The sequence below is a fragment of the Takifugu rubripes genome, chromosome 6 (assembly GCF_901000725.2).
Source record: "Takifugu rubripes chromosome 6, fTakRub1.2, whole genome shotgun sequence".
NCBI classification, from domain to species: Eukaryota; Metazoa; Chordata; class Actinopteri; order Tetraodontiformes; family Tetraodontidae; genus Takifugu; species Takifugu rubripes.
This window is the reverse complement of record NC_042290.1, coordinates 8786710-8814698: the sequence shown is the minus strand read 5'-3', so window position 1 is coordinate 8814698 and position 27989 is coordinate 8786710. Positions and strand designations below refer to the sequence as shown.

The 27989-nt window shown below is 45.5% G+C and overlaps 4 protein-coding genes across 7 annotated transcripts; 3 read left to right on the top strand and 1 right to left on the bottom strand.

Annotated features, from left to right (window-relative positions):
* The first annotated feature begins 74 nt into the window (after positions 1–74).
* polm (polymerase (DNA directed), mu) lies at positions 75–3356 on the top strand. Its single transcript, XM_003965422.3, has 11 exons — positions 75–518; positions 699–876; positions 986–1084; positions 1158–1328; positions 1421–1492; positions 1660–1780; positions 1860–1992; positions 2261–2363; positions 2438–2767; positions 2907–2990; positions 3087–3356. The coding sequence occupies exons 1-11, from the start codon at positions 328–330 to the stop codon at positions 3171–3173; spliced, it is 1569 nt and encodes a 522-aa protein (XP_003965471.2). The 5' UTR covers positions 75–327; the 3' UTR covers positions 3174–3356.
* Positions 3357–5813: 2457 nt separating this feature from the next.
* On the top strand, positions 5814–10317 carry ved (ventrally expressed dharma/bozozok antagonist). 3 transcript variants are annotated; one of them, XM_029838141.1, is made up of 5 exons: positions 5814–6059; positions 8510–8544; positions 8857–9094; positions 9404–9669; positions 9774–10317. In XM_029838141.1, the coding sequence occupies exons 3-5, from the start codon at positions 8887–8889 to the stop codon at positions 10128–10130; spliced, it is 831 nt and encodes a 276-aa protein (XP_029694001.1). In that variant the 5' UTR covers positions 5814–6059; positions 8510–8544; positions 8857–8886; the 3' UTR covers positions 10131–10317. The 3 variants fall into 3 exon arrangements, with proteins under 3 accessions (XP_029694001.1, XP_029693999.1, XP_029694000.1); XM_029838139.1 differs by having other exon boundaries at positions 8510–9094; XM_029838140.1 differs by lacking the exon at positions 5814–6059 and having other exon boundaries at positions 6821–8544.
* A 1196-nt stretch (positions 10318–11513) lies between these two features.
* On the top strand, positions 11514–13778 carry purbb (purine-rich element binding protein Bb). Its single transcript, XM_003965354.3, has one exon. It carries the CDS (start codon positions 11566–11568, stop codon positions 12454–12456), a length of 891 nt encoding a protein of 296 aa, XP_003965403.2. The 5' UTR covers positions 11514–11565; the 3' UTR covers positions 12457–13778.
* Positions 13779–21471: 7693 nt separating this feature from the next.
* cnnm3 (cyclin and CBS domain divalent metal cation transport mediator 3) lies at positions 21472–27140 on the bottom strand. Of its 2 annotated transcripts, none has more exon segments than NM_001305606.1 (11): positions 21472–21523; positions 22551–22677; positions 22794–22924; positions 23226–23322; positions 23783–23952; positions 24147–24305; positions 24378–24521; positions 24831–24988; positions 25769–25945; positions 26016–26350; positions 26423–27126. In NM_001305606.1, coding segments are annotated over 11 exon segments (2244 nt in total). In that variant the 5' UTR covers positions 27119–27126; the 3' UTR covers positions 21472–21473.
* Between the last annotated feature and the right edge of the window lie 849 nt (positions 27141–27989).

Here is a 27989-nt window from a genome sequence, read left to right as displayed (position 1 = left end):
CATTCAAAACAGTGAAGCGGAATATTATCTTCACCCAATCTAAATGTACAATGTTTCCAGTCGGATCTATTTTGGTAATGCACGGTCCTACGACGCCGGTTTATCAGTTACATCCGGTTTCGCTGTAAGAAAGTTTTAACCTTCCTTCCTTATGTTTTGTCGAGGAAACGCATTTTATTAATTCTTAATTTAGCTGAATTTAGCTGTCGAAAAGCAAGGCTTTCTTAACAGCAGTCGCCATAGCTAATGTCAAGCTAGGGAAAATAAGATACGGATTCTACGTGTGTGTACTCGTTTTAGAATGATCATTAAACTACAAAGACCATCATGGTGCCATTAAAACGAAGAAAACTCGTCTCCTCGCATGCTGGGAATGCTGAGGCTGAAGGTAGTGGAGCTGCTGTAAAGTTCCCAAGCGTTGTTATATTCCTGTTGGAACGAAAAATGGGAGCAAGTCGCAGAACTTTCCTCTCTCAACTCGGGCGAAGCAAAGGATTTAAAGTGGAGGAGCTGTTCAGGTATAATGAGTGATCTCATTTACATGACTTAAAGTGGATTATACTGTGTAATGATTAAAATATTATCTTAAATGTACATTTATATCAATGTTGAGGTACTTTACTTACATGCACCTTCTAGGATGCTGTAGAATAATAATTTTAAATGATTATTAATTACATCGAATCATCTTCTGACAGTGAACGCATCACACATGTCATTTCTGAGAACAACTACATAAATGAAGTCAGGACTTGGCTGGATTCTCACATTAGAGGTCAAAGTCTGCAGCCTGCTCACCTTCTGGACATCAGCTGGTACACGGAGAGCATGCGTGCAGGACGTCCTGTAGAAATACTGGAGAGACATAAATTACAGGTACATTTTACTTTATAGATGAATAGCAATGACGTTGACAAGGGTAAATAGCGAGATGGAAAAAAAATAATCCACCTTCTACAATTTATAACATGTTGTTGTCTTTCAGGAGCAGCAGATTAATGAAGCTGCGGCTGTGGTGTTCTCAGTACCCAGCTATGCCTGTCAGAGACGGACCACACTACAAAATCATAACACTGTCCTCACTGTAGGTCCCTCAGGATACACTGATATCTGACAGAGCAGTGAGCAGGCAGTTAATTTGGGGTTCTCTATGTCAGGAGGCTTTGTCACTTTTGGCAGAAAATGCTGAGTTGAACGAGGAAGATGGACGGGCCATTGCATTTCGCCGCTCCGAGGCGGTGTTGAAAGCTCTTCCCAAAGCTGTGACGAACCTGGCGGATCTCAGAGGGCTTCCCTGCCTCGGAGAACATTCGCTCAAAATCATCAAAGCGAGTAGAAAAAGCTGTGTTTTCCTTTTGTTTAATCTTTCTCACCTAAATTCACTGAGAATAACTTCAGCCCTTGTTTCACTCTGATTTAGGATGTTTTGAAGGATGGGGTTTCAAGTGAAGTGGAAACAACAAGGCAGTCCGATCGCTACAAGGCGCTGAAGGTTGGTCGCCCAAATAACCAGCCAGGGGCGCGTAATCCCTGAAAACCTGGGGCAACAGAAATATTTTCCACTTGCATTGCATTTTAACCTCAAATCTTGGCTGTGAATTTGGACGTTTCTAACTAAAAACAAGTCAATCCTAAATACATGATGAAAATGTATTTCAGGTTTTAACTGGTATTTTTGGAGTCGGAGCAAAAACTGCAGATCGATGGATCAAAATGGGGATATCCACTCTTCACCAGTTACAGGCTTCAGGACAGACGCTCAATCAAGCACAACAGGCAGGTTTGTGCATTTTCCCCAGCATTACGTCCTCATTTCGGCCTGGACCTTTGCTTTGGTTAAACACTTTGTCCTCTTGTAGGACTTGAACACTACGAGGACCTAAACCAGCCGGTCGCTAAAGCAGAGGCTGATGCCATTGGTGATGTGGTGCAGAAGGTTGTCCTGTCTGTCCTACCTGGAGCACTGATCACTTTGATTGGTGGATTCAGGAGGTACACCAGCAGAACAACGGTTTCCCACCTCTATAAGCAGATCAACTAGCTGCACAGTTTTGCAATGATGTAATTTGTCAAATGTTCAGTGTAAATTTTAGTCTCTACTCCTGTCTAAATGGACACTAATTGACATTGCTGATATAAATCTCTGCGCAGCAACATTAAATGAATTCTTTAAATATCAAATTAATTTGATTTGAAAGCCAAAGATGGGTGAAAGGTGTGAGCTGCAGCTTGGAGACATGATTGCTGATACTTTTTACAGAGGAAAGCCGACGGGCCATGATGTTGACTTCCTAATAACGCACCCAGAGGAGGGCAGAGAAGTGGGACTGTTGCCCAAAGTGGCTTCCCTGTTAAAGTCTCAGGTGAGGAGATGATGGTTGCTAATTTAGATTATAGTTGGCCTCATTGATTCAACGAGAGCTTTTTCTCCATCCAGGGTTTCCTTTTGTACCAGAAAACTACAAGAAACTCTTACCTGGAGTCTGACGACGGTCCTGCTCGGCTGTCCTCCAACATGGACCGTTTTGAGAGGTGTTTCTCCATCTTTAAACTCGAAATGAACCCTGGAACCACACGCTCAGGAACTCCTCGGTCCAGTTCACGCACCGAGAGTCAGAGTGATGATCACAGCCCCCAGACCCCGGGTGGAGTTCATGAAAATGGCCTGGAGTCCAGACGCAGGTCGTGGAGAGCCGTCAGAGTGGACCTGGTGGTCTCTCCCATCAGCCAGTTTGCTTTTGCGCTGCTTGGCTGGACAGGATCCAAGGTGAGCCGAGACAAGTCATACATCAGAATCTGACCACTTTCTTTGTAAGGAATTTAGATATATTAATGCAGCTCATCACAGTAAGCACAAAACAAAGCTTTTCCTTAAAAATAAAAACTTTTAATGACATTCTTCGCAGCTGTTTGAGAGAGAGATGCGACGGTGGGCGGGGCATGAGAAGGCCATGTCTCTCAGCAGCCATGCTCTTTATGACACCAAGCAGGTATCACTTTTGAAACAGTCACTTGTTTCAGACCTTCGTTTGCTTCCAAAGTTTTAGTGGGTTTATCTTCTGTTTTTTTTCCTCTCGTGTATCTAGAGAAGGTATCTGAGAGCAGCTTCAGAGGAGGAGATATTTGCCCATCTTGGTCTGGAGTACATTCCTCCATCACAGAGAAATGCATGAACAGGCCTCCTGGGCTCCCGCGGGACTGTCAGGAGTGGAAGATGGTGGATAAAGTAGGCTCAGCCGTTTGTGTCTAACTGCTGGTTCAGTTTTTAAAGTAATGTCCAGAAGAAATGACCAACATTAAGACGTGTCAAATTATATTTAAGTGTTCCTCAATGTCAATAAAGGCAACGAAAAGTCCCTCGTTGGCGAGTGAATTGAAACATGACAGGACAACATAGGCGTCTCTTGGTTTCAGTGTGATGGCAGCAAATTTACTATGAACAGAAGCAAACTGAAAATAATCTGATCCAATCACCCAGAAGAGAACTGAGATTTATAAAATCAAAAATTCAACCAGAAAAGAGGGCTTTAGGTCCATGGCTCCTTTTGCAATATGATATCCAAACCTGGTGAACTTCATGATGTAAAAGGAACATACCAAACACACACACACACACCTGTGTGACAGTCACAGCTGTTCTACAACATTCTTATCGTTGCATCTCCGCACTCACCCGAAATGAGAGCACAGAGACGCAGTGAGAAGCTTCGAGAGGCCTCAGTCGGCACTTCCTGTTTTAAACTCACACACCTCATCTCATCTCATGATATTAAAAGTGTTGATTAATCCATTATATACTTCTGAGAAAGTATATAGTTATTGTAGTAGTAGTAGTCTTCAAATGTTGCTTATTAAATTGGCCAGTTTATTGTTGAAGGCTGCAGCACCTTTTTAAATTCAACAATATATATAGAAGAGTGTCAAAAAATAAACCCAAAACTTAAACTACTCATGATTTAAGGATTAGAAATCCATATGATAGATTTACAGTTTCATTTCCTGTGTGTGTGAATTCACAGGAATTCCCTTCACCTCTTCCTAACAGCCTCATTAACCTCTAAATACCAGTTTAACATCAAAGGAAGCGTCAGGGTTCACGCCTCCGTCTCCTGCGCCATCTCGACACGTGCACACGCTTGCGTCTCTCCATTGTTAACAACCAAATGTAAACTATATTTCAACAGATCAGTCAATAGGAAATACACACTTGGCCTGTGCGGCGAGGCGGGTTTAATGTGTCCGATTTTTGTGTTACTCTGTTGCTGTCGGCGACTGAATGATTTCAGCGTCGTGTGTGTGTCACAGAGGTTTCGAGGGAGGAGACGTCGTCCTGCTCTGACGAGTCTGGAGAACAAGCGGCATCTTATTTAGATTCATTTCAACGAGGCCAAATGAATCAACATCCACTAGAAAATTCTAAAAAGTGAAAGGGACAAAGGAGATGAAGTACTTTTCAGTCTCAAAAGCTCCAAAATGTACCAGTTGTGTAGAACTAAGAGGAAAGTTCTTTCCATAACCCTGAAAATGCTCTTCGGCAGCATATAGAATATATAAGGAGGATACATGTGTCATGCTCTACATTCTAATGCAGGCAGATACATCACATATAGGATCCTTTTAAGATCTTTTCCTTTTAGTTTAAGAGCATTGAACCTTATAATAGTGTTTATTTGCAACATTTAACTCGACCCTGCTCTCTTTGACGACATCTGTTTTGTGTCAGCTCGCCAGTGTGTAAATCAGCTCCTTTTATCTGAAAGCAGATACTGTATATGTGAGCAGGCTGATCCTGCGTGCGTATCCACGAGGAGGGGGTCGTTGATCCGGGCCGGCCCCAGCCATGGCCTCTGCTGTCTGTGGGGTAATGGTCTCCCACTGGGTCCGTCTTTGATTGGCTCCATTCAGACTCTTTCATCTCTAATGGGCCTGTTTGCAGCTCTGTTATGAACACAAACACACCTCCAACCCCCGACTCTGGACACTGGCAGGAGGTCGCAGGAGACACGTGTCCCGACTCGATGCTGCTCAGATCACCTAATATCTCCTTTGGTCTCCACGGTTATCTTTATCGTATTTTTAGCAGATAAAATCTGGCAGTCTGGTCCGAACACGAAGCTATTGGGTGTATCAATGTCTCCCAGACGTCCTGTCTGTGACTTTTAACTCACTCAGTTAAAATAGAGAAATTTATAAAACAGATACACAGAAATGTGCTGCAGCTTCAGTCTCTCCAGCTTAACTTTTATAACAGCAGATTTGAAAATCACTCTGGGTCATTTAAAGAACGTCTGCTAATCTTTAAACAGGAGCGGTTGCTCATGCGTTTCCTCTGAATCCAGCTCAGGATTTTAAACATGGAGGCAAAACACAATTTTTCTCTATAATCTAAATCTTTAAAACCAAAAATTGAGGACTTAAAAAAACGTGTGATCTATCAGCCACAAGGGTTGCTGGTGCTGAATGGGTTCCTCAATGCAGATGAAGGTGCTGATGACACCCAATAATCATTGATCTCCAGTGCCGGTTGTCTCCAGCACTTGCCCGCCCCGTCTGTAACACAGTCAGTTAAGGCCTCTTCCCCTGTCCCATTGATCCCTATCAGCCCCATCAAAGGCTCCTGCTGCTTTGATGGGGCCAGCGGGACTGGTCCGGGTGGACGAGCAGGCGCTGCGACTCCCCTCATCAAGGTGGGGGGGAAAGGATCTAGGCGTGGGGGGGGGGAGACATGTCTCTAAGATTGTAAAATTTACATTTCTTTTGAAATTAAAGTGCTGCGGGCTTTGACCTGAGGGGATATGCTAGGTAACAGTAAATATCCCAGCGGTTTTGCTTAGACGAGGCCTGTTTTTAGATGTTTACTTGTTTTCACCATCATTTTTAATCTTGTGTTAAAACAAGCCTTGAAATGCCTCCGTTTCCACTCATTTATAGCCCCCAAATGACCTGAAATTCTATTACTATTAGAATGATGCATGATGCTAGTTTAAATCCCCCAAATATCAAAAAGCACACATAATAACCACAATCTCCCAAAACCTAAGGAGAAGGAACCCTGGGATGTGCGTGAAGTGAAGCAAATATTTTTAAAATGTGCTGTAAATTCAGTCGTGTAAAATGAAGCTTACAAGTCAAGATTGTGACACGTTAAAAAGGTCCCTAAAAAGATCCAGAACCTGTGTGAAGAGGCGGCAGCGGAATCCAGGAGACCAGGGGACGGCTCCTGCTTCTGATGGCGTTCTCACAGTTTTCCGACCTTTGACTGCATCTCTTGTAATGACGATGTCAGAAAAGAGAAGAGGGACAACAGGCGGCTGATTGGTCCAGTTTGCAGTTCAAAGGGCTCTTGATCATTTGTTGTCTCTGTCACCTCCGTCGCTGCCCTGCTGTCTGTGCGCCGTATAAAGCAGGATGAGTATCGCTCTGCTCTCCCTCGTCTGCCACAGAATGCACCTCTTTGATGTGGCGCACAGACAGGCAGGCAGACAGACAGACAGGCAGGCAGACAGGCAGGCAGGCAGACACACAGACAGACAGAAGTGCAGCAGCCACATGTCATTAATCTGTGTTCCAGCTCCATAATAACGACGAAATCATTCATCACATTTTATTAAATTAGCTTAAATTGAAGCGGCTTCTTCTGGGAGGCATTTCCCGTTTGATTGATGGGAAAGTTTTGAATAAATGAAGGGAGAAAATCTTTTTAGCGCAGTATCAGCGAGGTGCTCTTGCTGTTTGTTTTTTGGAAATTCTGTCTCTGCTTGTCTTGGTATCAAATGCAATGATCAATGTGTGTGTGTGCGTGTGTGTGGGGGGGGGGGGTGAAGCTGTATTGACTTCAAACTTGGATTCAATCATCTGTAGTTGGTGAAAGTGTTTATTTGGACAACAATACGTGTTGTGCACTAGAATCATGACTTATTTTGTTTCTTTAATGCCCATCATGGGTTAAAGAGTTTATAAAATGGTCACTTTATTTTTTAGGATTTTATTTCCCCAGTTTTTCTGTAATGAGACATTTTTGTGCATTTAATGAACATCAGTAGTATTTATAGCAGTATTATTCAAGGCGACATGACGCCAGTTTATTTAAATATGAGGCCTGCGACCGGAAGGTCATCGGTACGAATCCCTGGACCGGTTTCCATGAGCAACCCCCATTAACTCGAAATTCTCTCTTGGCTTTAATGTGCGAATGCAAGTTAATATCGTGCCAGCAGTATTATGAACATGAATGAGTACACTTTTATTAAATTAGTTCATTTCTACTCCAAGTCTCGTCAGCGCGCACAGGCGTGCACGTCCCGTGACCAGATCCTTTAAACGGTCTGATCGCTCTCATTATCTTACCAATAGGACTGTTTCTGATTTACAAGACTAATCTTTTAATCCCGCAAAGTGTTTGCGCCGCCGCGCAACATTGGCACACAAAACAGCGTCCCGACGCGTCCTCGGTCCGGGAGGAGGCGACGGGATCGGGGCGGGATCTGTAGGTCGTTATCGCTCACTTAAATCGATCCCTATTGAGCAGCGATCGGTGTCTCCAGCCAACACACTAAAATCTTTACAATCAGTTTAACAAATAAAACAACTCAACAAATAGAAGAATGTCATTAATTTATATTCAACACAGATGGGTGAACACATATAATAAGCATATATTCAGATTTTTGTTTTACTTGCCTTCACTTATTCAGGCTGCAGATGTTGACAATGGCTGATAAGTCAAGACCACCATTAGAAATTTATGATGAATTTCTGTAAAAAAAGATTTAAGAATCTATTCTTTTCCTTCTTCTCTCATAAATAACACATTACTTTGTTAGTGTGACACTTCCATCTTGGCAGATTCTCTCGATTGTCGTCTTGATCAAACAAAGAAATGAGAGTTTGTCGTTGAAAAGCTTCTATTTCATATTTCCAGGCAATTTCCCTTTAATCTGGGGATCATCCCGGATTAGCCATTACCATCACTCACTGCTCATTGTATTGCTAATTGCCCTGAAAGCTCCTTTCAGAATCAAGCTTTGGCAGAAGAGGACACATTTTTGAAGCAATCACAGCCTGATTTGATGATAAAGACTTGAGCACCGTCAGTTTGACTGAAGAAAAGTTGGAAAACAAAGATTTCGCTTCATCGGGAAAAACATTCCTGCATGTTGCCGTTTTCCCTCAATGCAATTTAGGAGTGCCGGCCTAAAATCTACACAGTATAATTGTTAAATTTGTAATGAAAGTGCAAGAGGGTTTTATATATACGCTTTATTTATTGTAAATAGACTTTACACCAACAGGAGTTACTGTAAAAAACTCACAAAACTCACACACATAACGATGGATCTTTCTGTGAGTATACAATAATTTTCATTTTACAAATGTGACATCTTAATAAATAGAAATAAATAAATGCTTTTCGGGATTAATCGTCTATTTCTATGGACTTTTCTCCTTTGGTTTGTGGACTTTGGACCCGACGCTCCCTGTAAAACACTGACATTTGCATTTATTTCAGGCGCTGATGTTGAGGTGAAGATACGCTGGGATGAGGTGTGTGGATTATCTTTTTGAGGCAGGAAGGAGGAGGAGGAGGAGGTGTTGGGATCCTTCCCAGACTCACTGGAGCCTTGTTGTAACAGCCTCATTGAGACTGAATGAGACGTCTTAATTACTCTAGTTGTGAAAACTGAGGGAGGGGAGGATGGGAGGGAAGGGAGGATGTGCGCTTTGATCTCTGGGCTGAGGGAGCCTGAGATGGTGGGGGGGGGAGCTCGCATAAATACAGCCAAGCTGTCCTCAGAGGAGACTCAGGACTTCACCAGCTTCTCAAACCTGTTGGCACTCAGCTTTTCGCTCCTACAGATTTGGACGAACGGATACTTTCCTGCAGCCATGAGAGGACATTTTTCTATCGAGTGGATGGCACAGAGCAGCCAGTCTGCTGGAAAAGACACCCTGCCCGGACCTGTCGCCTGTGGGACGCATTCGGAGAGTCTACCTGGTTTTTACTGCAGGCAGAAATCTGGAAAATTACCTGAAGAAAACAGGAATCAGGCCCTGAAAACTTTAAGCCAGCACCAAATCTCCCACAATAATCAGGGTAAGTCCAGGCAGAATATCTGCAACACACAGTCAATTAAAGATAGTTTTACCGTAGATGTAAAAACATTTAGCGGATATAAATGCCTGTATTCTTACTTTGGTTGGAGCAACAGAGATTAATAATGTGGATAAAATACTAAATGAGGACATTTCCACTTTAAATACCTAAATCTCATTGTTATTTTCATTTTACTGGCGTTGCAACAATATGGAGCCTTTTTCCGAGTGTGATATTAGATAATAACTAATTACGGCTTTGGTTGTGCTGGAGTTTGGAAGGTAACAGTTGTGTGTTTGTGTCTTTCAGACGCCACAGAGGTCGGCTTTGGCAGTGGGACAGAGGAGGAGACCTCCGGCTATGAGAGCGAAGGAGATCACTCGCTCTCGCCCTCGGCCCCCGCAGAGAGCAGCACGGCCTCCCCGCCGCCGTCGCCTCCGTCAGGGAGGAGGCCCCGCACGGCCTTCACAGCGGAGCAGATCTGCAGCATGGAGAGGGCCTTCAAGAGAAACGCCTATCTGGGAACGCAAGACAAGGCCGAGCTGTGCAAGAAGCTCAATCTGTCAGACAAACAGGTAAAAATCTGAGCATTTATTTGCTTCATTATCTTTTAGTCCAAAAAAGAATGTTCACGTCCTGTTTGGAAATGTAGCGTCATGGATTTTTATCAACCTTTCAGATCAGAAACTGGTTCCAGAACAGGAGGATGAAGCTGAAGAGGACGATGCAGGACGCGCTGGCTCATGCCTGTCAGGCCAACGCCGTCCCTCAGCTCCTGCATTACCCCGAGCTGCAGGCCTACAGACCGGGGCCCTACCCCAGGTTCACCCCTGCAGCAGCAGTCACTGCACCTGAGGGCTCAGCTGCTGCCTCCTTCATCCACCCACACAGCCTGCAGTACAGCCCAGCCCTGCCCAGCGTGCCCACTCTGGCTCTAGACTCATATTACCAGTACAGCAGCATCCCCGGAGTCGTGCTGCCCCCAGCAACCACGCCACTGATGGGCTCCTACCCAACCTACCCACAGTATTACTGACGAGCTTGCGCGTCCATATCTATCATCTCCTGTATGCTTGAAACATGACTCTAACAGGGTGCTGTGCAATATTTGAGATTTAATGTATTGAATTTATTTAAACTTCAATCAATTAAGTGTTTTATTCCATTTTTGTTTATGTGTCACTGGGAAATCAGACTGTGAAAATAAATCCTTCATGAAAACATATCAAGGTGGTCTACGTATTGTGATGCTTACCTTAGTCAGCGTTCTCTACATAAAATAGATTTGTACATTCAGCACCTTGAATGTACAAATCTATTATATTATTATACATATAATATATAGATAAGACCTTAATCAAAATGGATGTGGACATTTGAACCACAAGGGGAAAATGAAAATGTGTATCTCACCTGATATTTTAAGCACCTGACGTCATTGTGACTCCTCTGTTACCATCGGCAACAATAATGCAGAAATGAAAGTGATAAAGAGCACCCATCCAAATGGACACCCCCATCCACAAACTCAATTCTGTCAAGAATTCGGGGGGTCCTTTAAGTTTAAGCTTAATAAATTGAATACCACCCAGTGCAGGTGATTTAAAATAGTATTAACAATCTTACTTTTTTGTTTAGTTCTGCTTTTCATAAATAATAAATACTGTAGCACATTATGGAGTACATACTGTAAATGCCATTAAAAACAAATAATTTGGAAGACTCAATGTCGGAATTTCACAGTGAAAGAAAGAGCTATAAAAAAGAAGTATACATTAGTTGTACCTACTCACTGCTAACACTGGGCTCCCATAGAAAACAAAACTTCAGCCTTTGCATATAGATACTGAAGTTTATATTCTGTATAATAAACGCCAAATTGAGACAAGAAATACTTACTCTGCTGCCACCTGCAGGTGGAAAAATGTAGTACAACATTCCGGTTTAATGTACCCCATCTTTCATAAAAATGTTTAAATGCAATAAACGTTGATATTCCAGTAATTTTTAAAAATTTGTATCAGGCTATCAGCAATTTAAGAATTCTACCTGTATATAATAATTCATTTTCCAACTGCTGTGACCTTTACTTTCCCTTTATTGTCTTTATTTCACATAATTGGCAAGCCAATATTGTGATAAACTAAATAATATTGAAGAAGGAAAACAAAAAAATTCGACTTTAATACATAATTTGTATATTTTAATACTTATAAAAACGAGAAAAACAAGAGGTATGTGAACGCAACGCCTGGCTCGACCAATGGCTGAAGAGAGATTTGCGACGTCTCCCTGACGGGCAGGTCGATTGACCAATGAGAGAGCTGCATCCGCGTCAACACGCGAGTCCGACACGTGGGTGGACCAATCACGACACATACGCTCGAGCGCAACAATGATGAGCGTTGAGGGAGCGCGCTGGAGGAGTGCACGTAGCAAGCAGCTACGCAGGAGAGAGGGGCAGAAGCCGAATGGTGGAGCTGAAGATGGCGGATGGAGACAGCGGGAGTGAGCGTGGGGGAGGCGGTGGAGGTGGCTTCCAGAGGGACCAGGAGACCCAGGAGCTGGCGTCCAAGCGCTTGGACATTCAGAACAAGCGCTTCTACCTGGACGTCAAGCAGAATAGCAAGGGCAGATTCATCAAGATCGCAGAGGTCGGGGCCGGGGGCTCCAAAAGTCGCCTGACGCTTTCCTTGTCGGTCGCGGCGGAGTTCCGCGACTACCTCGGGGATTTCATCGAGCACTACGCCCAGCTGGGGCCTAGCAGTCCGGAACAGATAGCACAGGCCAGTGCGGGAGAGGACGGCGGGCCGAGGCGAGCGCTCAAAAGCGAGTTCCTCGTTCGGGAGAACCGCAAATACTATCTGGACTTGAAGGAGAACCAGCGGGGAAGATTCCTGCGGATCCGACAGACCGTTAACCGTGGACCTGGCTTCGGAGTTGGGGGCCCCGTGGGCGGCATGCTGTCCGGCCAAACCATAGCTCTTCCGGCCCAAGGGTTAATAGAGTTTAGAGACGCCCTTGCCAAGCTAATAGATGATTACGGAGGAGACGACGATGAGCTGAGCGGAGGCATGGCCGCCGGGGGCTACAGCGAGCTTCCCGAGGGCACCTCCATCATGGTCGACTCCAAGCGCTTCTTTTTCGACGTGGGGTCCAACAAATACGGGGTGTTCCTGCGTGTGAGCGAGGTGAAGCCCAGCTACAGGAACTCTATCACCATCCCCTTCAAAGCCTGGAGCAAATTCGGCGGAGCTTTCTGCAGATACGCCGAGGAGATGAAGGAGATCCAGGAGAGGCAGAGGGATAAGATGTACGAGAGGAGAGACGAGTCCGATGGAGATGACGTGGATGACGACTGAGACCAGCACTCCTGACCGCTGTTAGAGCAGTTCCACGGCAGAGCTAAAGCATAGGGATATTTTGAAAATACAAGATAAAGTGCATGACAAATCGTGCTGTAATAGCCTTCTAAAGTATCGTGGCGTTAAAAAAACAAAAAAAGAGTACGTGTTCAGGGAAATCATGGTGTATTATCCTAAAGTCCGTAGGGTTGAGGGTTGAAGTGGTTGTGTGAATCTCTGCAAGTGGGAAGAAAAAAAAAAAAAAGTGGATTAATGTGTAAATTAGATTCGTTGGCTGACAAAAAAAAAGGTTATTGTACTTAAAAGAGGGGGGAGAAAGACCTAACGGATTGGTTTTCTAATAAGAAACAAGGCCAACGAATGCTTTTGTGTTTGCATCATAGGTTATATTAACGGGTGAGGAGTCAAAAGTGAATAAGAAGTTTTCCTTGTTTGGGTTAAGGAGAGAAGTAGCATCCATATTCCTGTTCCAGTCCAGGTCTCTCCTCAGTGGACAGTTTGTGGGATCCAGGCAGCTGGAGGGGGACCGTAAAGACGCCGGATTTGTCAGCAGACGAAGACGCGTCAAAGAGGACAGCCGTTGAAATGTCCCCCCCCCCCCGAACATGTCAGGGGGACGTCGCAGGTGGTCGCGCCGCTCAGCCGGGCGCCGTCACGCCAGACCCGGACGGTGAGAGCGGAGCATCTCTGGTGCTGCAGGGTGACAGCTGGGAAAAGCCAACACGTGGGGAGACGGTCTAGTGTCCCCCCCCCCCAACGCCGCCACCACCGCCATTCCACGTGGGACAGCGGGGACACATGTGGGACTTTTTAAAGTGCATTTGCTCCACATGCCTCTGTGAGGGTCCAAATATCTGACATTCACACAGGAGCGCTGCGTCCGATACCGGTGGGGGGGCCTCTCCGACAACAAGCCCCACCACCACCACCCCCCCGCCGCCGCTCTGCAGTTTTCCCATCAGCCTCTTTGTCGTGGTCAGAACCGGACAGACTACTTTCTGACCCAACTAACAACGTGCGAAGGCCCTGGACAGAAACACACTGATGGATGTTTTTATGTTCTGTTTTCAAAAAGAGGACTTTATCAAGATGAGATTCTACTTATAGGAAAAACAAATATTACTGAATAAACCAGCAAATCATATTTTCAAATACTTATAAATGAATATGTATTGTGTAAAGGAATTTAATCCCTAAAAATGGAGAGAGAGAAAAAAGATCATTTCTTAAAACAAAGTTGTGACTCAAACCTCAAGATATTTTTTTTTTATTTTGGTTCCCCCAGAGCGAAAGTATATTAAAGCAACTTTGAATCAGTATTCATTTTGTGGCTCTATATTTATTTTTTTTAACCCTTTTGATCTCGCAGATTCATGAGTTGACTTTAAGGCCCAGATTCTCCCTCATTATCGGGCTAAAACTGTGGCAGAAATCCTCCAAAGCGGGATTAGTGCTCGTTCACTTCAAGGGACCTTTGAACAGACCCCAAATGGGGGCGAAACGCAGCTGGAGGGGCCCCGAGGCCGCCGCTGGAGTCGGAAGCGAGGGCGGCGATGTCAGCTGACACCGCCTGCATGTGCGGGATGCGGCCGCACGCAACAAGAGCTTGTTCATGACTCCAAATCGAATCGACGCGCCGTTTAGTCGCGGTGGCCGTCCAGACCCTAACCTCATCCTCCAGTGCGCTTCTGAGACAAACACATTTTGTGGCGGCGCACAGAGCTGAACTTGTTTCCTGTGTGAGGAACCAGAAGTGTGTGGGGGGGGGGGATTGAGTCTTTTTCTCCTTCCCGGCTGGACTGTTTCCTCCCGGTTTCCCATGAGCACTCCTGCTCAGTAGCTGTCCCAGTGCGGCAGCTGTTGGGCACCCATGCATGTGCTGACAGGGCGCGCTGGCTATTTTAATGCGGGAGGCCTCCGCAGACGACATTCCTGGTCAAGGAGTCAGCTGCGTTGGGGCCTCCCGGCCGGATCGGATCAGGGGGGCAGCGGTGCGACTGTGCTCACGTGTGGCCCGGAGCAGGCAGGTACAGCAACGGTCCTGGCAGGAAGCCCCAGGTGGGATGTGGCTGGGTTATTATGATACAAGACTGGAGATTCCCACCTCGTCCTTCCTCAACCGTGCGTCGAGTGCAGGGAGACACCGGGGAGGCGACGGTCCCTCGGGCGATTGTGCAACGATCAAAATCCAAAATGAGGAATAGGGATGTGCTTTTATTTTGAAAACCCTCCGGTTTCCGCCCAGCTGCTTTTCATTTATTCCCGACACGTTTCAGCAAAAATGTGCTTTAAAAAAAAAAATTAAAAAAAAATGGAGATTTAACCGGTCGTCCCCAGGAAGTTGAATCAAGTCAAGCTCAGAGTGGGAAATGCTCTTCTTGACCAAAGAAATGCAGTTTTTAAACCCACATTTTTGATTTGGGGCCTCCAGTTTGAACTCTGTGATGTTCTTATGCTCTCCTGTTTCTGTTTGTCCAATAGAATCTCACCTTGTGTCATCGTGCTGCCTGCACATGTTTGTTTTTCCCAGCGTGGTCGATGCTTCTTCTTGCCCAATTCCCATCCGACCGAGGACCAGTGCAGCCCGGCAAAGCTGCCAAGGTTGAGAAGATTTTAGCAACCTTAGCGCAGCAGGTTTAAGAGCTAAATCAACATCTGGAGCTGAGATAGAGAGGATTAACCAAACTAATCGGGTCTTTTAATATCCTCCTCTGCAGCAGTTAAATCATTTAACATCACGGTTGAGTGGGTTTCTATTTCTACCACATTCATTTGATATTATCCTGTTATTACCACGTTATTGTCACTCTATTACCTTAACTGCATGCAGACATTGTGCTCATTGTTCTGGTGGATGTTTGGGCCGTGAATCCCCAGCACAAACCCATAAAAACCTTCTCATTTAGGGGACAATGAGGTGAGTGTGGCCGCCCACAGCTCAGCTGAGCAGCTCCTGACTCCTGACTGAAACGCAGCATCCTCCTGTTTCTGCACTTCCTTTCAGAATTAGGAACAAATTCAAACCCGTTGACCAAACAATACTATATTTTTAAAACTCCCAGCTCGCTAAAGAGGTCACGCGTCTGCCACACCAGGGGAAAACGCTGCCTCCGGTCCTCTCATGATGGGAATCTGATCCAGCCGTCGCGTTTCAAAACAGTAACTTTTGCCCAGTTTGGACCAGTTTGACATCATTTTTTAATCTGGGCGAGTTATATTGAATCCCACAGCCGTGAGAGTCCCCACTGTGGAGTTTCTCTTAATGAACAGTGTTCATCATTTTATTTAGATTCTTTATTATCATCTTAGAATGAGTCCTTTCAGAGTCAACAGCCCCGAAGGGACCGACTGATTACTGATTACAGAGAGAGCTTCTGTGTCCTTCCGCAGCTAATTCTTCACTGTAGTTTTATTTTTTTTTTTAGTAAAGTAAGATTCCATCTTCAACCTCACCACGAGATGTCTTCATAGAGGTCTCGTCCAGGTGTTGAAATCCAGTCCTCCAGGGCCGCGATCCGACCGTGTTTTCGGTCTGACCAGGTTGGCCGTTTTTAGGGCCGTTTTCCACCTGGTCAGACCGAAAACACGGTCGGATCGCGGCCCTGGAGGACTGGATTTCAACACCTGGACGAGACGTTCTGCTTCTCACCATCATTGTATTTCCCTCTAGTGTCAGGCGTCCGCCATATCAATCATTTATCACTCTTTTTTATTAGATTGTTATAAGAAAAGTTGGATCCTTGAGAGCTTTGGGAGGTCTTTCAGCACCCCCCACCTCCCCAAAAATTAATTTATCTATCTATCTATCTATCTATCTATCTATCTATCTATCTATCTAGTGGTATATACAGTTATATATATCTAGTGGTATATACAGTTATATATATCTAGTGGTATATACAGTTATATATTTAGTGGTATATACAGTTATATATATCTAGTGGTATATACAGTTATATATATCTAGTGGTATATACAGTTATATATCTAGTGGTATATACAGTTATATATATCTAGTGGTATATACAGTTATATATCTCTAGTGGTATATACAGTTATATATCTCTAGTGGTATATACCGTTTTTACTGAATCTAAATGAGCCACTTCCACCTCAGGTGAGTTTGCAGATCTTTGATGAGACACCGGAGAAGATGACAGAGTCGTGCAGAATAAATGTCCACAGCTTTGACTCATCCTCCATGACGTCTCCGTGACCTCCATTAATCTGGGTTCCCCTCCATCTCACAGGAAAGGAGGAGGGTCTGGAATAAACATTTGTGCTGAACACAAAGTTCCTCTGCAGCTTCTTATCCACGAAAGACCTTTTGAAATCATCAAAATGAAAATAGGTTCCAGTTGGTTCAGCTTTAAAAGAGATATTTTGGCACGGCTGATCCTGGGGGGACCTTCGAGGAGTGCTTCCACTAATGAGGCCCCGCGTGCACGTCTAAGCAGATGCACAGTGTGTAATATCATAACGCGGGGCAGCTTCGCTCCACCGGCCCCGAGGTGAGATGTCAGCTCCGGAACGCTTTAATGAGGGGCGACAGCTCGCTGCTGCAGCTAAACAGAACAAGTCATTCACGCTGTTTTCCAGCGGGAATGAAAATGGCGTGAAATCGGATCAGACTCGGATTTTGCACAGTATTGATGGAATGTAGGTTCCATCTGGATTCCACACGTTTCTCCACCGGAGAATAATATTTAGATTTTTATGTAGTAATAAATTAATAACCTAATGGATAAAGGAGGGGTAATTAGCAGCTGTTAGCATGCTGGCTAAAGCAAAAAGATTAATAACATCCTGTTGTAGCTGCTGCATCTCATCTGCTATATGTTTTGCTGTTGGTATTCTCCTTTTCCCCCCAAATGTGTAACACAAGTCTATTTTGGTTCAACAACTGGAAATATTCAAATCATGCATGGATGGATTAGCATGTAGATGTTAGTGGTGTTTATCTGAGCGCTGCTCTGCTTCACTCAGGGGACGAGAGAGCTGCTCTGACTTTGTCATCTTCATGAAACAAAGATGTTTGGGATTGTGGGGCGATCATCGATGCAAATGCCTGAAATAAAGATCTGTTGCAGACATTTGGACATTTACTGCACTGCGTTTACACAGCAAACACGGTACTAAGCATTCATCCTGGAACGCTTGCTGACTTCCCATCATGCCTTTCTGTCAGCTCCGGGCCAGCGTGAGTCCACCACAGCCATGTGAGCGATATAATATTTGACCGGCCGATGTGCTAAATGAAGCAGGATTATGCCACAAACTCCACTACTGTCCTGCAGTAATCAGTCCCAACTGACCCCAATGACCCCTCGCATGCGCACGTGTGCGAGTGTGTGTGTGTGTGTGTGCGAGAGAGCCGTCATGCTAAAGAAGAAACAAATGCATGAAAACATCAGAAGCCTGCTAGAGCCTGTGTGACTGACTCTGAAAGGATCAGGAATGCCGAGTCGGGCTGTCGAGCTTCCCAAGCTGGATGGATCCAACTGTGGCAGGAGGGAGAGGAATGAGAGGAAAGCAGGAGAAAACAGGGAGCCTGACTGGGAAGGATCCGGCGTCAGCAATAGGAAGCATGATCCTGCTGTGCTGCGGCTATATTTAGCTTCTGTTGCCATGTGCTGCGAACGTATGCTGCAGATGCTCCGCACACCCTCCACATTCGGCCCTCTGACTCATGTCAGTGTCGTTATTTACTGACGGAGCAAGCGTCGAGGAGGGGGGTGACAGACGCGTGTGATGTCATCGACCTCAAAGGCTCGACTGCAACACCTGAATTCTTGCCCCGGCTCCCCGCTGCAGCAACCCGCCTCGACCGGCCGCCACGTGCAGCACACGCGTGTTGTTGTCCAGGCAGCAGCGAGGACAGACGCCGTCTCCGCGTCCTGGTCTCTTTCCCGTCCGGCTCCTCTTCTTCAGCTCTTGACCTCTTCAGACTCTGTTCTCCTCATTAAAGATCCCTCCGTTAGCCGCTGGAGGCAGCCGTGCACTGCGGAGCTCAGCACACAATCAGTCCAGAAACAGGAAAAAAAAACACCTCAACATGGAAACACACTTAAGCCGAACCAATGAGAGGACAGCAGCGTCCAAACACGCGTCCCCGATTGGCCGACTTAATAGTGAACTGATATTTAGGTCACATGTCACAGGGGGATATCACTGCAGAGCTAAAATGTCAACAAATCATTTATTCTTCTGGTTTACACACATCATGAAACACTTGGATGATATTAATATTCATTCATCACTGAAAGACAAATACCATGAATAACACTTTTTATTATTCTTAAATTAAGGTTGTTTTTTTTTAACTTTACAATAAGGGTCACATTGGCATTAGTTTGTATTTAGTTCAGGTTAAAAAAAAACAATTTCAACCCTTTAAATTAGTCAACACTTCTCATTATATGTGCACAACCATTTGATTATTGGTATTATCACAAAAATGTGAACAAACCTATAAATTATTCGGTCGTGAATTCATTAAAACCTGCCATAAAACAAATCAACAAAGCTAAAGAAAAACCAGGGCTGTACTCTTAACCGATACTGATTTGGTTTTACAACAAACTCACATGTCCCCTTTTACCTAACCACCCAGGAAGTCATTAAGGACAAATAAATATGCAAGGAAGATGATACAAACTAAACATTCTTGTACAGAATAATCGTGCATGAAAAAAATAATGGACTATGGCGCCATCTGGTGGTGTGATATGGAAGCACAACCCCAAATATAAACGAGGGGGGTGTGTGTGTGTGTGTGCGTGCGTGTGTGTGTGTGCGTGTGTGTGTGCGTGTGTGGTGGGGGGGGGACACAAAATAACACTTTTAGAACAAGATTGAGTTTATTTCCTAAGAAATCTAATTACTGAAAGTGTTAAATGCAACAAGTTCCAATGCACCCAAATCTGGCGGCATTCTCAAAAAAACAATAAAATCAAATGTAGAATTCTATACAAATGCAACCTAGACAAAAAGGAAATGTTTAAACAGGTCTGGTTGAACACATGTGGTAACAGCTTTGTACCTGAAATCTGAGCTTGATCGCCTACAAACTACGTCCTGAAGTGACGTTCTATCAAAGAATCAGATATTTACACACACTTCTCTACCAAAGGGGGACAAAGTGATGATTATTTTTTTCCATTCAGGCTTCCGTCCATGAAAATGCAGGTAAAACAGAAGTAAACAGCTACAAACTCTACTCAGAATCAAAGGAATAAAGAGGGAATCGAATACAGACACACGGAAGACCAAAGCTAACATGATGCAGTTCAGGACTTTTAAAGTTTATTTGCTGACTGGACGAGCACTTCCCAGTCCACGTGCACGTGTGAGTATTGCCTTAAAATTGACCTGAAAAATTCTTTTCGAGGAGTAATTTGATCCTGCCAACACCGAGGGAGACGCCGCGCCATCACAGGGTGTCATTTCAAGGTATTCCCACATGTTTACACTCACACATCCAACGGTGACAATGAGGCTTATAGATCTTTTAAGTTATTCCTGGGAACAAACAGTGAAGTCATGTGAAGACCGGAGGCTAACCTAACACAACTGAAACACGTACACAAAGGTTTGTAATTACCAGTATGTACAAATTAACTCTAAATTGTGGCACCCGCAAAAGTAAGCAGGTGTGACCATGTGAAGGGAATGTTAACTGGTAACTAGCGGCTTGAGAAAAAAAAAGGTTAAAGTACAATTAAACTCTAACCAGTAGTCATGTCGCCCCCTGCTGGACTGATGAGACATTGCGAATGTGTCTGCATCCACTCAGTATTAAATAAATCCCACAGTCCCAAACAAACGCATTATTCCTCCTGTTTATTTGATTTTTTTTTTTTTTTTTAAATCAATCACAAATCATGGGGAATTTGGGCGAAAAACAAAAATCCAGAAATTCAAACACTGCCAATTTAGGTGAGCAATGTTCTCAAACCTCAAACGCGGGGCTCTTTTTATTCCTGCAGTCTCCTAAAAAGTCTGGTTCTGAATTGAAAATCGGGAAACGTCCGTGTGTTTGACACCAACTGGTTTATGAAGGAAGACCTGTTTTAGCCACTGCAGTATTCCTGCACACACTCTGCCTGCACAATTATCAGGCGTAGTTCCCAGACTGGCTGCCAGTTCCTAGGCGACGCCTTCCTCACACAGTGGTGACGTCGTACAAGAAAAGCCTGACTTTTCTGCAAAGCGATGCGCCAGCTCATACGTAGGTCACCTGCTGGCTGCTGAAGCCTGAAAGACTATAGAAGAATGATCTGGGCCCCTTCCTCACCTGACCTGAGAACCTGGGGGCCTAAAAGGAATCCCCAAACATGCGACCTGCCTAAATGTGCAGGCAGAGAACATCTGTGCAGTTTCACTCAAAATCACTCACCATCATCATCATTTCTGTCTTGTTTAAGTTCACTTGAGGTTTATAAATCAATTTAGGAAAGAAACACTATCAATCCTGCTTTGGTCGAATACTGAATTACGCAACAAACCGTCAGAATCTGAAGCCGAGGGGACGGTTTCACAGCAGCATCAGCGTCCACATTTCCACCGGCTATCAATGAGCTAACTCGTCAGTCTGATTCATGCGTGAAATGGACGGATACGTGCACACGCGTGCGTGTGTGTGTGTGTGTGTGCAGACACACAACTTTGGCACACAGACGACCGTGAAGAGAGGAAATGCAGAATTTAGTACAAAAAGGCTGAACTTGGAAGAAAGGCACTGCCAAATCAAAATAATATTAATTTATAATGTATATACATAAATATATATATATATATATTTCAAAGTGTATAAAACAACATAAAATAATCTCGACGACAGCAGAGAGGAATGGGAGATGAGAACAGAAGAGGAGATCTACATTAGAGGCCAATGAAATCACGCTCACTCCAGTCTTGTCCGAAAACAACGTTCCAGCCTCGGATGATTCAGCATTCAGAGAGAAACTATGATCCCTACGGGGTTTTTGTCACAGCGGGGAGGCGGACCTGTGCTACCCATGAGCCTCCTCTTCTGTGGAGCTCTCCTGGGCTCTACTGCCACCTGTGGAACCCGACCAATGAGAGGAGAGATGATGATGTCACCACGGCACAGCGGGATCCACAAGACAAACGACGGGAAATGAGCAAAAAAAGACGGCACAGAAGAGAGAAAGAACCACCATTAGGACGGTTTCTGACGCACTTTGAAGAGTGGAACTTGATTTATCTGCATTTCTCTATCGCCCAGCACGAGAAAATCAAGCGTTTTCTCATTTTAAAAACTCAACTCCAGTAGTTTCTGAAGTCTCAGGACTTCATCCAAACCCTGCAGGAATAAAAGGTTTCTGCTCCAGAAGTAATTAAAATACATACAAAATTCCCCTGACATGTAAAAGCATTTAAAATCCAATTTATTGTATGAAAAAAGAATCTAATCCTGATGAAAACAGCTGGGATCAGTAATTAAATTCCTGATATTAGTGCTGGAACTGAGGTTTGCAGAGCCAACTGTGCTTCTTCCATCACTTTTGTGCCATCTTGTCTATTTTTGTCCAGGATATTTAGTGGAGGACGAAATCTCCGAGGGAGAGTTTAAGAGCGGAATCAACAGTCTGGAAGATGGAGGGTGTCACAGACAACGAGGGCAAGAGTCAGAAGTGCCACACAAACACACCTTCACACGCTCCGATTCAAGATTCAAGACGCACCCACACAGATTTTACAAGGCTGAAAGCGGTCGCCGTCGGAGGAGGACGGAGGGGGGAGCGTTATTCACAGACGAGTGCGTGTGTGGGGGTCGTTCCCCGTGCGTGTGGGTGTGAGTGCGCTGCACGCCATGCAAAACAGACTAGCAGTAGTTCTCAATGGAATCAAAGAATGAAAAGTTTACAGGGAACTCTGGGCACGGAAGGCACGCAAGGAGGGAAAAGAAAGAGAAAGAGAAGATTATTTTAGTTCGGCTGGAGACAAACATGGAAAAACAGGTATCAAAAACAGTACAAAGTCTTAAGGAGGGTTTTTTTGGTGTCATTAGTGAGGAGTGGGGGCGGCGGAGCCCTGAGGTCAGACGGCGTGGGGAGCAGAGCTACCTTGTGTGGTGTTTTTGTCGTTGAGGAGTTTGGTCTGACTGTTGGGGAGGATTTTAATCTCAGGAGGATCTGGACTCTGACCAACCCGGGATGCCATGAGAGCGTTCAGATACTGCAGACGCGTAACCTGCCATTCAAACAGGAAGTGACCAGTTAGAGACGCTTTCAATCCAGGCGAGAAAACTTTCAGCATTCGTGGAGAAAATAAAACCATTGTTGATGCCACATTTGATGCCAACGCACCCGTATGATCTGCAGGTCGGTGAGCGCTCGGACGGTGTAGTCGGGACAGTAGCTGGACGGGCTTGTCGCCTCAGCTGAATCGAAGGGATCCCTGGGAGAGTGACGCTGGCTAGACACTGGAGACTGGTGCACTATAAACACAGGCACAGAGACACCAGTCAACATCTTAACAATGGACACAAACAATTCAAAAGGCTTCATGCTGTTTATAATGTGCAACTAAGAGCAAGCAAGGCAAAATTCACCATAAACTGATTAGAAAATCGTGTGCTCTACTTCTTGGTTTACAGGTCTTCGGACTTTCTACTTTCAGCCAATTATGATTTTTATATTCGCCACGTCAATCACGATATTCCACTTCCATTCCAGCACCAAACTCTGAATATTACTCAGATCTGAAAAACCTGCCGTGTCTGCAGTTCCTACACTCACCAGAAGAGGGCAGTGTCAGCGCAGACACGCCGTAGTAGGTAAATGCTCCATTCTCAAACTTCAGGCCTTCCTTCCCGATTTCCACCTCCACACGGCCCTGATGACAAAAATATAGTTTATTTAGATATGATATTCCCCAAATCTTCGAAACAGTGCACTATTTCTTGATGATAGTCAGAAGAATTGGTTTTTTTTTCCATTGCTGCATTAAGTGCATTCTGGGATTTGTAGTGTTAGATGTATCAGGTCAATTTCCTTCCTAAGTAAATATGACGCCATTTCATGTAATGTGTGGTACTTTATGATGGAACACTTGTAGTGAATGAACCCTTATTTGCAGCAGGGTCACAATATGTGCTTCAACAGTTATATTTTAATCACCGAGGGATTAAAGTGTGAAGTTACTTAGCAAGCTTCAAGATACGGACAGTTGGCAAATTAAAGAAATTCAAAACAAAAGGGTTTATGCTTCTTCTTATACTACAACACACAGCTGTCGGACATTAATAATTTACTGTGTAAATATCACATTTACAAAAAAAAAAAGAAACGCAAACCTGTAGCAGCAGGATGAAATAGTCCACAGGGTGGTTCCGCGTGTACAGATAGTGGCTGGCGCTCAGGCGGTTGTTTTGGTCAAAATGCACTTCCTGGTTGACACTGGGGTGACGCAAAAGGTGAAAGAGCACCTTCTCAGACACGCGCAGAGGGCTGAAGTGTTCCACTTCTATCAGGGGGGGGAGGTCAAAGGTCAGAGGTCAGTGCAGCTCAGGATTAGACATGTGAGGATGGCAGCCTCAGTCAAGAATACAGTCAAATCTGCTGTGTGACAGCAACACAATCATTATACACGGTGTTAAAGTGTGACTCATTTAACACACACAGACACACACACAGACACACACACACACACACACACACCTCTGGACAGGAAGCGGTGGGTAGCCAGCAGGAGCTGCGGTGATGTCTGAATCTTGGGTTCTCCTTCGGGAGGCTTGAACAGAGAAAACTCCTCATGGGAGCTTCGAGGCTCCAGAGGGATCTCCAAGGCGGTGAGGGGGCGCTTCACCTTCCTGTCCACTGCAGGAGGTGGAGGAAAAATTCAATAAACACACAAGTTGCCTGAACAACGCTCGATTTCTAGAGACGTACAGCAGCCGTCAGACTCGTCCAGAATCTCAGCTTTGATGATCTCCTCGATGACGTCCTCCAAGGTGACCAGACCCAGCACCTCATAGAAAGGATCGCCCTCCCCCTCGTTGTTCACCTTCTGGACGATGGCCATGTGTGAGTTGCCTGGAGAGAAGGAGAAGATGACCAGAGGTTCATTTATGAAGAGAATACCTCCAAATATCATCATGAAACTCCAACATCATCCAGGAAGCTGCATCCCTACACGACCGTCTCCAATTGTTACCACATGGACAGTTACCGTGGTAACGAGCTTTTCTATTGTTTGAACAGAACAGTTTAATCGATCACTGATTTAACAGCCCATCAGCCTGAAAGAGGGATGGCGCCTCCTGTCAAGAAGCTTTACATAAAAAACAAGCGGATTTAAAAGAACTGGTTCAACCCATAAAAAGGCCTCTGACGCAGCTGCACCTTTCTTGAACTCCTCCAACATGGCGTCCAGCTTTGTGTCGTTGAAGACAAAGTGCAGCGGGTGGTTGTAGAACTTGGTGATGGTGGTCATGGGGGTGCAGTCGTCTGGGTCCACCAGAGCCAAATCTTTCACATAGAGGATCTCCACGATGTTGGACCTGCGGCGTTAATAAGTGGACACAAGTGAGCACTGAATATACAGTATAACCCGGTCAGTGGGCACTGAGGCGTGCACGCACGCACGCACGTGTGTGAGTGTGTGTCTCCACCTTTTATTTATGACTGAAGCAATAAGTGAAACCAGAGGGTGATTAAACGATAACAGCTTATTTTCCTGCCAAACTATTCGAAACACACTGACTGGTGTGTGTGTGTGTGTGTGTGTGTGTGTGTGTGTGTGTGGGTGTGTGTGTGTGTGTGTGTGCGTGTGTGTACATTTCTGCAACACACACACATTGTTTCAGGACTGCATTTTCCTCTTTTCTTGTTCATACGTGCCTCTACTGCTGACGCAAACACAGCAGCTCATTGAAAATCAAGTTTTCTTATGACCCCCCCCCAGTTAAAAGAACTGCTGTCGTCAAATGAACAAGATTTCTGCTCAATCCCGTCTGTTTCGGTACAAGATTCCAGCCAACAACAACTGTGTTCGTTGCACTGTCAGGGCTCTCCATATTAGGCTCAACCTTCTGTTAAAATCAAAGAAACATGGCCTGACCCCAAAAGTGGTGGAGAAAAAGTCCTAAAACAACATATTTGTTGAACACATATGTTGTTTTGTGGGGGAAAAATGTTACAAAATGGCAAAAAAGGCACTTAAAAACATGTGGAACAGCCACAGAGGAGTAAAAAGCACCAAAAAAAATACCAAAAAGGTACAAAATTTCCCACAATCAGCCGGCAAAATCTTCTAAAAGGAGGAAAATGTTTGGTCTCACCTCTCCTCCTCATAGATGGGCACCCTGGTGTAGCCGCTCTGCATGATCTCAGACATGGTGGAGAAGTCCAGGACGGCCGAGCTGGGCAGCATGAAGCAGTCCTTCAGTGGCGTCAGGATGTCCTCCACCGTCTTGGTCCGCAGCATCCCGCGGCTGAACTCCTCCTTCACAAACTCGCTGCACAACACGACAACGCGCCACTCAGACACCTCAGAGACCTCCAACCCACCAGCACGCTCCTTCTTACCTGTAAGGGTCATTGACGCTGGTGCGGATCATCTCCATGGCCCTCTCCCTGATCCCACAGGTGCTGATGTCCCTCCTCAGAGCCAGGTCCAGGATCAGGCCAAGGGGGCAGGACAGGGGACAGGTGAGCACCATGCAAACCTGGGCCAGCCAGGTCAAAGCTGGAGCGATCTGAAACCCATAACCTGAGCACAGGATGTGGGGAGCCAGCTCGGCCAGGAGGAAGATCAGGATCCCGCTCGTGAACGCTGCTGACACCACAGAGCTCAGCACCCGGTAGAGGAAGATGCCCAGGACTGAGTGACCCACGGCGCACAGGAACAGCAGGGAACACGCCTGGCGTGGGCAGGAAGCACACGATGGAATCAAGAAGAACAGAGAGCACTTCCCTCTCACCGGGTAACTCACCAAGAAGTTTCCTCTCCTCCTGACCGGCTCCAGGCGCTTGGCCACCCGCTTCTCCTCCTCGGATCCACAGCTGTGGAGGACGTAGAGCTCCACGGGGTCGAGCCAAAGGAGGCTCAGGTTCACCGTCCTCAGCACGCCGCAGACCGTTAGAAACAACACGATCAGGACGGCCAGACCCCACGGTGGGATATAGTCAGCGGGCAGACCCCTGTCGGTGTTCACCCGCAGTCTGTCCGGGCCCACAGATGCCCACCTGCCCCCGCTGGACACGCACAGGTGGTAGAAGGTCTGCTCGCCGTCCGAGATGCTCGATTGTCTGACCTGCACCGTTATCAGCCCGCTGTAGAGCTCATCCTTGGCGAACTCCCCCGTCACCTGGAAAACGGACTCGTTGCGTCTGGTCTCCTCTAGACACGGGTCTGGGGTATCCCCAACAGCCCCCGCCGCTCCGCCAGCTGCCCCTGCGAACGCCACCCACGGCCAGCTTCCATTCAGATCAGTCCCGATGAGACGAATCTTGAACGTGGCTCCTACTGGCGCCGAGATGATCCGATCAGTCATGCACACCCTGCCCGGCGGGTCTTCCAGTCGCAGCCCCAGAACCCGTGGGGCTTCCTCGCTGCAGGCGCCGTACCTGGTCCAGCAGAGCAACAATATCATCAACAAGAAACGTAGACCTGCCAAGCTGGCCACCATATTGGATTTGGTCAGGCTGCTGCGCGGATCATGTGACTCAAGCCCTGCAGCGGCCCCGCCCACTCGGGCTGAGCTAGCCAAACAAAATCAAACCTGCAACTGAGCTGCGTGGCGGCCATTTTGGCTCTCCGTGGACAGGCGGAGCTCTGACACGAGCGTTCATTTTGGGGCTTGATTCTCATGTTTTTATTTCACCGCCCCCATGAAGGCAGCGAATTGGAATCAGCCTGCAGAGCCAGAGCCAGTAAAACCTAAAAACAACAAGTCGGAGTCACGCCTCCATATTGGCTTGATTTTGTAACGAGGCAGCCGCAACCAACAGCCATCCATCGAATTCATGCTCGTTTTTAAGATTTGCAGAGAAACAGGAACTCCTGGTGATATTTTGGTGTTTTATTGTGACACCGTAACAGAAATGCAAACAAGAGGAACAAATGATAATAAATGTAATACTGTAAAAGGTGCAATATTTCTTCCAGATTCGCAGACCCATTTATAGAAAAGTGATGTTAGATTGACAGGAGACATCTACTGTTACCTCTATCTGGGGAGGTTTATTGTTATATGTTATTAGTGAGGGTCAGTGAAACTTTCTGGTGTTATTACTGTAAACAGTTTCAATTGGTTTTATAACAAAAATAATAAAAATTGCAGCTTGGCTGGTTGTGCAGGAGACGTTGAATGTTTACTGATGTAAAGTAAAGCTAATTAAAGCAGAAAAAGGTGTAAATTAATGCTGTGCATACTGTATAGAATTGTATTAAGAATGAAAGTTAGCAAAAAGATGAGCTTTCTGTTTGTAATAATCTATCCCTCTATCTCAACTGCTGGTGGTTCCTGTTGTGGGGGGGACAAATAGCTTAAAATCAGC